Source organism: Hipposideros armiger, unplaced genomic scaffold (assembly GCF_001890085.2).
Source record: "Hipposideros armiger isolate ML-2016 unplaced genomic scaffold, ASM189008v1 scaffold_244, whole genome shotgun sequence".
NCBI lineage: Eukaryota > Metazoa > Chordata > Mammalia > Chiroptera > Hipposideridae > Hipposideros > Hipposideros armiger.
In genome coordinates, this window is record NW_017731594.1 from 2,422,305 (window position 1) to 2,434,313 (window position 12,009).

The 12,009-nt window shown below is 41.6% G+C and overlaps 1 protein-coding gene across 1 annotated transcript in view; it reads right to left on the reverse strand.

Moving 5' to 3' along the window:
- Window positions 1-12,009, reverse strand: part of NPSR1 (neuropeptide S receptor 1) — a 27,375-nt gene that overhangs the window by 5,745 nt on the left and 9,621 nt on the right. Inside the window, exon 3 of the mRNA XM_019655694.1 lies at window positions 4,803-4,876. Within this exon, the coding sequence (XP_019511239.1) occupies window positions 4,803-4,876 (74 nt within the window). The remainder of the gene's footprint in view (window positions 1-4,802; window positions 4,877-12,009) is intronic.

Here is a 12,009-nt window from a genome sequence, read left to right on the forward strand (position 1 = left end):
TTTTCACAGGGCAACTGGGCGACATATGATTAAGGACCTGCCCTTCAATCGCCCAATGAGATCAGTGAAAAAGCGTCTTTAATCTGGCCGCTGGACGAAATGCAAAGCCCCAGCTTCTAAAGATGGCTCTTCAAAGACAGGCTAGCTACAAAACGCCCGTAATTCTTCTTTATTGGGAGATAAAAGGATTATTTCTACCCAGGCCTTGGCACTGAGCTGGAGTGAAAAGCAGTTAAATTCAGCCGTCACTGTGCATTAATAGCTGGAGGAGCCTAGAGGCAGCAGGCCCCATTACTTTCAGGACAGGAAGCCGCACACTGCCTTAGGCTGGTTTAGTTCAAGTGTGCGTCCCGGGAGGTGGGGGGAATGGGGGGGGGCACCCTGGAAATGAGTCTCCCAGGGGCCAGTTCCTGCTCATCTTCCCCACGTTGCCTGCCCCTTGCAGAGGCACGGGGTATCCATGCTTCTTGTGAGCACCTGAAGAGGGAGCAGTTGTTAGCCTGGATTTTAAAACAAGGCCGAATTGATTCTTGGCCGGAGGCGGGCGCCATCTGTGGACCTATAATAAGTGCAGGTTATTTGTCAGCAAGGAAGCCTACTTAGTGATGTGTTAAAATAAATATTTTTCCTATGTTGGGAACTTTAGGTACTTCAGCTTGATTTTTAAAAATTAAACATTTTTAGGAGTTACGCCTGCTTTCTAAAACTTTTAAAAGTTGAAATTCGTTTTTGATTTCTGATCATTGATGGCTTCTTTGTCTTCAAATATAACCCAGATGTTAATTATTTTTAGCACATGTGTCTTATCTGTTTAACTAAGGGACTTTGGCTACTACATTCAGGGTTTTGTTTTGTTTTTTTGACTCTCTAGCCAACCAGAGGTCACAGCTAGATAAGAGGCGGTAGGACCTAACTCACAGCCTTTTCTGTTCCTCAGCTCCTCAGCTCCTCAGCTCAGGGGGAACCAGGAACCCTAACAGGCCTTAAATAGTTGTGGCAGAGACAGGTTAGCTGTTCATCAAATCCTTTCCTTTTCCCCGCTGAGGGCACACAGCTAGACTACATTTCCCAGCCTCCCTGTCCTCAGGGTGTAGTCATGTGACTAAGTTCTGCCTATAGGAACATGGGACGGATCCATTATATATATATATATATATAGCAGTCCCAGGCCTGACTCAGAAAAACCACTTGAGAAATCCGCCATTCTCTCTACCCGCGACCCTGCCTGCTGCGTGCTGAGGGTTACCTTAATAGTCATCTGTTTTATGTGGCACAATCTTCATCTGATTGAGTTTCTGAATGACTGTGTGGAGCAGTGTCCTTCCCTTTGACCTTTACTATCAACTGGACTTTAATTGAGCAAGAAACAAACTTCTATTTTGTTAGGGCTACTGTATTTTGGTGTTTCTCTGTTATAGCTGCTAATGTTTCCTTAACTAAAGCATACACTGGTACCTCATAACAGTGCTGTCATAAAACCTAACACATGTGAGCAGGCAGCAGGTGGCAAGAAAACTGATATTGGAAGCCGCGACACTAGGGATCCGTTTGGTAGAAGGGTCACGTGTGATGCCTGGAAAGACAGAATATGTGCCTGCTGAGCCTAAAGCCCCAAGCACAAGGGCGGTGTACTAGTCAGGGCTCTCCAGAGAAATAAAACCAATAGGAAACACGTACAGCTATATATGACAACGAAGCTGGCTCTGGTCCCCAAATTAAGCTGTAACATTGAGAAGTTTTAATCAGCAAAGACCCATCATGAATCATTCTTGATGCAAAGAACAGACTAAGGATGTGGCCCCTCAACTACTACTTCTGATGGCCTCAAGCTAGCTTCCCTTAAGCTGAGACACGGATTGAGTGAGGAAGCAAAGAACAAGTCAGACATGAGAATTATACTGCGGAAGACTTGTTGGATATGGTTGCTGGTACATAAAACTGACTGGAAGCAGTTATATCGGAAGCCTACCAAGTTTTTGAGAAATAATAATTGCCAAATAAGCCATGAGCTTTATATCTTTGTCAAGACTTACAACTATCAGACTTTCAAGTTTTTATTAATCCTGTGGGTAGAAAATTGCATCTAATGGAGGTTTAAATGTGTACTTTCCTGATTATTCGTGAGGCTGAGAATCTTACTTTCAGCCAGTACTCTTTTCCCTTCTGTGAAATGCCTTTGTTTTTCTGATTTCTTTTATCTATTTATCTTTTAAAGTCTTTTTAAATTTATTTTTAGGACTTCACCTATTATGGATACTAATCTTTTCTTGGGTACATGTGTTGCATGTAGTTCCTGTCACTTTGTGGTTTGCTTGACTTTTTACATATTAAAAGAGTCAAATTTATCCATCATGTATTTTCTGATTTAAGGGATCTTGTACCTTGTTTAAGAAATCCTTCCTACCCCAGTGTCATAAAGATATCATCCTACATTTTCTTTTAAAGTTTTAAAAAAGACAAACATTCCACACTTACGTCTCTAATTCACCAGGAATTTGTTTTTGTCTGGCAATCGAGGTAAAGATCAAATTTCATTTCTTTCCCTATGATCTTCTGACATATACCAAGTTCTCATATATGTGTAGGTCTGTTTTGGGGCTGTTTTATTTTTTGTTTGTCTACTGTAGTGTGTCAATACCATACCCTATTAACCACTCTGACTTTATGATGAATCTTAATATTTAGTACAGGAAACCTATCTCGTTCCGCTTCTCCAAGAGTGTCTTAGCTAGTCTTGGTTCTTAAAATTCTTGTATATATTTTTAAATTGCCTTGTCAAGCTCAATAAAAGGCCCCATTTCAATTTTGATTGGAACTGTGGATCAGTTGGGGAGAACTGACATCTTTATGCTGTTGCGTCTTACTATCCACGAACATGTTATAAGATTCCTTTATTTATGTCTTTATATTTCTTCATGAAGTTCTTTATGGTTTTTTTTTGCTAAATGTAGTTATTTACACTGAAGCCATTTCACCCACATGTACTGAGGAAGGAAAGTGCTAAGGACAGTTAATGGGCTTATCTTAAATTGATTTAGCTAGAAGTCACTAGGACTTGAATCTAGTTCCTAATCCCCAGCTTTCCACTCCAACTCATTCTACCTCATTTAATTTGAAACATGCAGTCTGGATGTAACATGAATCACATCACGTCTTCCAAGTCATAATGGCCACACACAGTTATATCCAGATATGTTACACTTTGTCTAGCTCATGGGTGCCCCTCCCCCCATCTCCTGCCCCCATGCAATAAATTCTCTATTTTATAGGAACAGATAGATACCCCTGAGCATCAAGAGCATGCTTGTTTATGAAAGACAACAATGCAAAAGTTTGGAAACCTCATCTTCTCTACCTCTCGCCCTCCACACTTGTTTGTGGGAAAGTCTTCCAATCATTTATTAAATAGTTCTTTTTTCTTTTCTTTCTGTCAGTCTTTGCGGGGGAGAAACTAGACATATTTGGCAGTGAGAAGAGTGGCTGTTAAACTAATGATGACTTGAATTTTGCAGCCTGTGTTTACAAAGAGAGCTTCTGTTCACAGTAATCACTGCTGATGTCCCCTTGTTGATGAGCAATAATCCTTGTGTGCTAACACCACTGGAGCTCCTATTTACCAGCCAACTCCAGAGCTGCATAACTCTAATGACAGACAGGAAATCAAGTGAGTTCCATTTATGAATAAGATACAGAGAGTGTGCGGGCTTTTGAGATTACCATCTGCTGCTCATCCCAGAAGGGGGTCACTGATGGTGATATGAGGATATAGACAACTGACAAATAGGGATAATGGAGCTATAAACATGTATTAAAGGATGAAAACTTGTGGTAGCAATTTCCACCTTTGGGGAGGAGTACAATGGCATACTGCATGTCATTGGCAAAACAGATCTCTATGTGGCTTTGTAATATTTCTGAGGCCGGAGGACAGGAACCCAAGAGTACAGGGACTGGAAAAGAGTACAGGAAGATATGGGAGACACTGGAAAAAGACGGGGGGGCCCAACCACAGTGGTGAACAGTTGGTGAGAAAGGGGTGGTGGGAGATACCTCGGGTGGTGGGGTAGTTGACAGAATGTGGAAACCTTCTAACACCTCAAACTGCCAGCAACATTTGCTGTGTTCATTCTTGTGAGTGATGAACTCAAGAAGAATGAGGTAGATTCCATGGCCCATTGGAGCAGGAGCAGAGGGACGAGAAAGTTTTAGGCCTCTGAGTCTCAGGTGTTGTGTGTTGAGGTTTACTGAAACAGAACTGGGGAAGGTTATAGCGGTGATCTCAGGCTTGGTCTGGTGGGAGCTGGAGCGCTGGGACAGTGGGGGAAGCATGGCCCGTACTGTTTAGGGTCCAGGATTGTTCTCTGGAGAAATGGCAGTTTTATGCATTTGTGAACTCAAGCCCAACAGATATGTCTGTCCTCTTGCTGAATGTACTTGTATGGTGATTTCCTTGGACAGTCCTCACTTTTTATCCAAGGGTCCTCCAGGGTGCTTCACAGCCAGGCCTGAGAGACTGGGGCCACCCCGCATCCTGGTTCTAGGGCTGCTTGGAGAGACTCTCTACTGCCATAGCTTAGGCCAAAAGCCCCCCACTCCTCCTTGTCCCAGTGTTTAGGGAGGCCAGGTAGAGAAGGCAGAGCCTTCCCAGGACAGCCTTTGGTGGGTCTGATCTGCCTGCTGGGCCTGATCTAACAGTGCAGGCATGTTACAGCCAGAGCCCAAGCTCCCGCTTGCTGGAGGAAAAACTCTGCAGAGGCCAAATTAGTCAAGAGTTCGGTCACGCAGTTCAGAGGCTTACTTACCTGAACAGTTGGAAATCATCTCACAGCCTTTGCTTTTGATCCAAATGGTTCGGATCACAATGGCATAGATGAAGCTGTGGAAAAGAGCAAAGGTAATGTTAAAATAGCGGGTGGGTCCCTAGTGTGACACAGAGAAAGGACCACACCCACTTCCTGAGTGTGAGGAGTGGAGGGAGGGGTCCCTTAACCATGCCTGCCCTCTATATTTGCTGATTACGGAATCACAGTGAATCGAAACTGAAAGCCACTAGAAAGATCAGTTGGATACAGCTACTTCTGTTTTTAGTGAGGAGGCTAAGACTGATGGAGTGAAATTTCTGTAATATAACCCCTGTGGTTAGCGGTATAGCTGAGATGAGGATCCAAACCCAGGCTTTGGGATCAGAAAGATTTAGATTTGTGACCGGCTCTACTACTTGTTGGTTGTATGGCCTTGACTTTGGACCGTCTTTCCTGTGGCCCCATCATTCCTGCCTTCTGTGTGCATGCCCCTGTGGTCCTCTCCCCATAAGTGTGGCGGGAACTGTGGCTTGCTCCTATTTACCAGCCAACTCCAGAGCTTCGTAACTGTAATGACAGACAGGAAATCAAGTGAGTTCCATTTGTGAATAAGATACAGAGAGTGTGCGGGCTTTTGAGGGTGGAGCCCTCACCAGTCGGATTAGTGCTCTTATAAGAAGACGCCCCAGAGAGCTCTGCTGTCCCTCCCACCATGTGAGGATAGAGAGAGAAGTCCACACCCTGGAAGAGGCCCCCACTGGACCAGGCTGGCACCCTGGTCTCAGACTCCAAGCTCCAGAACGATGAGAAATAAATTTCTGTTCTTTATAAGCTGCCTAGCTGGTGGTATTTTGTTGTAACAACCTGAACAAACTAAGACAGTGAACCTCAGTTGAGACTGTGAAATGGAGTTAATACTATGAACCTCATTTTTTAGAGATAAAAAATGACAGCATTTCAAGTGCCAAGCCCAGGGCTTGAAAATTAGCAAAGGCTCAATAAATATCGTTTTCTGTCCCCTCTTTCTTCCTCAGCTTTCACATGATAGCGTACCTACTCTTTTCCCGTGCCTAACAGGAAATCAGCGTGATAATGACTCAAAAGCATCAGCAAATTTTGTATGTCCCCTTTGATAAATATATGAATTAATACCCTTGTTTCATGTTATTTGACATTTCAAATATATTAAGTATCTTGACTAAAAACTGGGAGAAAGCGTTGGTTTATTTTAAAACTGCACCAAATTCCCTCTTGAGGACCACTGGTTAAAAAATAAAATTAGAGCGCCATAGCAGCTGACAAAGCATTAATTGCTTTTAATGATCTTCAGAATATAACTTAATTAATGACTGTGTTAAAACCCTCTACATCTTACTGCTTTTCCTGTTCTTGTTCAGCTAAACCCTCTGCGTGCTTCAGGGAATCTGGGAGTCTTTTCGGGGCATCCCCGCTCCACATAGGCCTTCTCCGGGGCTATTCTGGAATTTGCATGTCTACATTAAAGAAAAAATGAGAATAAAATGACTAGTGAGTCTATTCTTTAAGCAGCATATTTGTTAGAGTAGGGAAAGTTTGTCCCTATGCAAATGAAATACAAGGAAAGGTTACAATCATCATGATATAACTGTATTACAGTTGCAACCCCAGTGCTTAATGGATCAATAATTCAAATATTTATTGACCACCAACCACATACACAATAAAAATTTAAAAAGTTAATTAAGAAAATTAAATGTGTTAGGGGTTTGGGCCTCAGTTGCCCCACCTCACCTTTAAAGGACCAGCCAGGCAAGTGGAAAGCCAGCAGCAACTTTACTGTTAGCCAGGAAACACCTAGTAAGTAGGGCGCCCCTTTGATTTACTAAGCAAATCAGGCCACTTCTCAGAGTGTAACCGTCACGCATCAGAGAGACCGCTGAATTATATTCATCTCCTCTTTCTTCCTCACATCTTTCTTTGAATTAATCAGCAAGTTCTGTGCATTGTCCCTTCAAAATGTCTCCATTATCTGTGTACCTTCTCCTCCAAGCCTTCTCTATGTCTTCTCTTTTTTAATACATTAATGATTTTTTTTATTGTAAAAAAAGCGCAACACAAAATTTCCCATTTTAAGTATTTTTAAGTGTATAGTTCAGTGACACTAAGAACATTCACACTGTTGTGCAACCATCACCACTGTCCATTTGCAGAGCTTTTTCATCTTCCCAAATTGAAACTTGGTACCCATGAAACACAAAAATATAGACAGCTTCATGAATGTATGCCAATATATGTAACATAATATATATGATTACAAAGGCGCAAAATGTTATGAAGATATTGGGTTGTCGGAAAAGTCATGATGTATTTTTCTATGTTTTTCATTGCAAAAGTGTGTCATGACTTTTCTGACAACCCAATAAAATGTAGGGTGGCATAAGAGTACATAATAGGGACCTTGACCTGTTCTGGGGGTTAGGGAAGCCCTCCCAGAGGAGGTGAAGTTTCAGCAAAGATCTGAAGGACAAAATGTTTTTTTAAATGCAGGGGTGGGGATCATTCGGGTAATGGAACAATATGTGCAAAGGTTTGAGAGAAGGAGGGAGCACTGAACATTTAAAGAGCTTAGAGAAAGCCAGTGGCTGAAGCATGTGTGTAGACAGTTTGTGTGGCCTAAGATGAGGACAGAGCGTGAGGTTAAGGACCAGACCATGAAGGGCCTCGTGCACAGCGTTAGAGCTTTTGGACCTTATCTGGAGACAACAGAAATTCAATGAAGAGCTCTCAGCAGGAAAGTGAAATGATTGATTAACACTTTTTTTCAAAGATCAGGCATTGTTCAGTGTATATAATTTGTTTCTATAGAGACATATATTCTGGGCTAGGAATTGAATAGTCCTGGAAAGTTACACAAGAAATTCTTAACAGTGCTATTTCTGAGAAGTAGGGTGGGGAGGGTAGGAAGAATATTTTTATTTTTTATCTCATACCCTTTTGTATGCTTAGCAATTTCCCAAATAATGACTCTGGCTCTCGTGTGGAGTAGGGACTTAGGAGAGGTATGAGTATATAGGCAGTTATTGCAGTAGACTGAATGAAAGATGGCAGTAATCATGGGAGTGTATACCAGCTCAATTGTCTCTGAATTTTATTCCATCTCTTTGTGAAATGACTACAGTAGCGTGGCCTGATGGGGAGGAGGAAATACGCTCCAAAGGCAACTCAAGCTACTTGGTGCAGGAATCTTAAGATGGGAACAAGGGTCATGTGCCTCACTTCTCACTCCAGTGCCCATCAAGGGGATGGTCTGGAGGGAAGCAGTAGTGTTGGGCCTGCTGTGTGCCAGTGCCTCTGTAAAGTGCTTTACATCCTGGACACATTCATCTCATTGGTTAACACGGTGCTGGGCACTGTATGGTAAATGCCTAATACATACTGAGTGTGGCTTTGGTGTCCTACACATTCTTATTTTATAAGTTCATGTGTGAACAATGGGAAGTAGAGTTTATTGTCCCCATTTTATGGATGACAAAGCGGAGGTCCCATGACTAGGAAGTGTCAGAGGCCAGATTCACATCAAGGTCTGCTGGCCACCAAAGCTCTGATGTGATGTTGCAATGACAAAAGTGGCGATTTGCTCACCATAATAGTCAACCATGAATTGTGCTAAGCCCTCTGTGGAAATTACTTTATTTAATCTCTTGGACAACTTTATATGATTGGTGCTAGTATTGTTCTCATTTTCTAGATGGGAAAGCTTCAGTGACTTGTCTGAGTTTACACAGCTAGAGGCTGGAGAGCTGGACCAAAGCCTACCTGGTCCTCTGACTGAAAAGCCTTGTTAACCAGCACGTCTCTCAGAAAGGAGGGTGTATAGGCTCCTTTGGGGGGGTCTCTTTGAGCTACATATACTATAAATGGTTCTAGTTACTCCCTGAATGCCTTCTCTGATCTCTAGACCAGGTTAGCGCCCCCTGCTGTGGGTCCCGTTGAAACTATTTATCTTACCATCATACTCATCACACTGTGTTATAACTGCTCCCTTAATTGGCTGCCTTCTCTGTTAGACTAGACAGTTTTTGAGCCCAGACATCATGTATGTCTTGTTATTTCTGTATCCCCCTTGGCTGGCGCAGTGTCTGTCAGAGGGTGGGTGTCTTACAGGTATTTCTAGAAATAATGAGTGAATGGAAATTCGCATAATGAGTCAGGGCTCACAGAATGTCTGTGTAGCTGGGCTCAGGGAGATATGAAGACAGAACCAACTTTTTTGGGGGAAAATGTAGGAACAGCTTGATATTTAAGAACCAAGAAAAACGTAAAGTTCTGATACATACGGTCTGTTGGCACCAAGTTTGATAGGCTCCCAGGAGAGAGAAAGTCAAAGGGATGGCCTGTGTAACTGAGTTGGTACCACTGAATTAGCTGAGCTTTCTTAAAGGTCCGTGAAGGAGAGCTCATTCTGATGACTTCGATAGTTTAGATCTATTCACTAATGCCTAAGATCAGCAAGCATGCACCGTTGGGTATCAGTCAGAATGCTTTTTGTGGCTAGTTGCAGAACACTCCCAATTCAAATTAGCCTAAGAAATTAGAATACTTCTTATCTCTCATAATTGCAGCCTCAAAGGGTCGAAGCTGAACTTCAGAAACTTGGGTCCTCTCCATCCCTTTCTTTCTTTTGTTTGTTTGTTTTTTAAATTTCATTGGGGAACAGCCATGGTTATTGGTCACCCATTGCGTTCATGCTACAATGGCATAGTTGGCTCTTTTAAGGAGGGCACAGTGGCCCTTGCGGGGATCAAACTGGCAACCTTGGTGTTAGCACCACGCTCTATCTAACCAACTGAGCTAACCGGTCACCCCCTGCATCCTTTTCTGTTTTCTTTTCAGTATAGATGTCTTTCTAAGTCAGGCTGTAGTCATTCTAGGTGTCAATCTAGAGACAGCACTGTCCAGAAAAAGATGAGAAGCCACCCTCTCCTGGACTTTTTCCTAAGAATGGAAAAATCTTTTCTAAAAGCTCTTCAGAAGACACTCCCGCACATCGTATTGGCTAGAACTGGATCATATGGTCATTCCTGAGCCATTCACATATCTAGGGGAGGGATTGCCATGAGTGGCTTAGGGTGGAATGGATATTGGAAATTCAATCACCAACATCTACCATAACCTTAGCAAAGTAGTGGAAATGGCTTCTTCAAAAGATGTAACTTGCTGCTCTTCAAGTAACAGTATGTAAGATGTCACTTCCTTCGTTGATATGACAGGTGACCCTCCCTGGTCTTGGACCTCATGCCGCTGGGGCCCTTTTACCCACCATGACCTTGTACTCTACAGGGCTGTAACAGCCTCAGCCTGGGGCTGTCCCACAGTCTGATCCCCATTCTTCACACAAAATAAATGGATTTTTTTTTTCATACAACGCGAATCAGTGTTCAATGACAAATGTGCTATTTTTCACTATTTCTTGGCAGTTGTTGGCCATGGATATTTTATGCCTCTACCTTTATCTCACAGAGATAAAAATGATAAAAGAATCAGAAATCAATTAAGTAGCAAGAAAATAATCACAGCTAAAGTAATGCAATTACACCAGGGCTAATAACCTCCCCAGCAAGAGTTAGACAGTTAAAACAAGTGAATTTTGGAACAACAGGAGTTGTGTTGACCCAGAAAAACAATGTATGGCCTTTACTGCCAGTCATTATGCTTTCAAGTCCTGGGAGCCTGATTTAACTGGTGACAGAACAGCTAAATCTTTATTCATACACAGCTCTTTCAGGAGAGACTGCCTGACAATAAAATGCCTTCCTTCCTCTCTCTTCCCTCCCTGTCTGCCTTTCTTCTCTCCCACCTATTGCTTTTCCCTTCCTTCTTTCCTTTCACATATATTGATGGAGGGTCTACCATAGCCAGAAATTTTCATATCAGGTGTGTGTGTGGAGAGACAGAGTGATGCCACACCTCTGTCCTGTGATTGGTGCAGTGGATAAGTGAGGCTTGCATTGTCTCCTCAGCCCCACATATACAAAGCGTCCATTGTGAGTTGGCTTTGGAATCTAGAAATTAAAGGCAACATTTCCTGTACTCAAGAGATACAGCCACAGAAGCTTCCTGTACTTCCGGTAGCTTCCCCCAATTACACTGCCACAGAGCCTTCATGGTGATGCGGACAAGTGAAGGGTGAAGATTGGGAAGTGAACACCTGAGGCGCTAGTAAGTGTAGGATTGGCAGGGACAGCTCAATGCGGAGTTGGTGTTTGAAAGGAGATGCGAAGATTGTGAAGTAGTTTGCTGGAAGTAGGGTAGGGCGAGTTTGGAGGAAATGCAGCCCAAGGGATGATGTACACAAAGGCACCACGGTGATAGGAGCTTGGGGCACCCCAGAAGCTCTGGCTGAAAAAATGAAAACATAATAAAGGGAATAAAAGTTCAGAAACAAAGAGTATTTATAATATAAATATGCATATGATAGAATTGTCATTTTATACCATAGAGATACAATAGATTATTTAGTTAGTGGTGTTTTGGATAAATGATCTAGCATTAAAACAACAAATTTAACTTAGATCTCTAATTCATATCTAACATCAAAAATAAATGGTATTGCGACAATTGGCAAATCAAATCACATATATCTTTACACGATATTTTTAATGTTCTCCCAACATTGAAATTATTTTCAAATAACTAATATAATAAATCATAAAAAAGTGAAATCAAAGTATAGATAAGTATGGGGAATTTCCTAAGAAAGACATGAAATAATAAAATGCAAAGAAGAGCATGAGAAGATGTGAATAGTAAAATGTAAAACGTTTATATATTATCCAAAAGCCATATACATTTCATTCATATTTTCACATGTATTTATAGAAAGTTTTGCAAAGTGCTTTCCTGTGATTCTTTTAATTTTTTAAAAATTAGTTATTTGGCTTTCTCATTTCTAATTATAGTTATTCAAGCTTTCTCTTCTTATTTATGTTGGTCATATTAAATGAAAGCAAAATAAACCCATATTCCAAATGAAAAGGCAAATGACAAACTAGGGAAATATAATCCTCATATGAAAACAGGAAGTTTATTATATAAAGAATATCTCTAGAGAATAAGGAAAATAAAATAAAAGAGAAAAGTGGGTAAAAGAATAGAAATAGGTAATTTATTTAAAAAACAAAAATGATAAATATAAAAAATGTGTTCAGCCTCATTTTTTTTTTTTTTT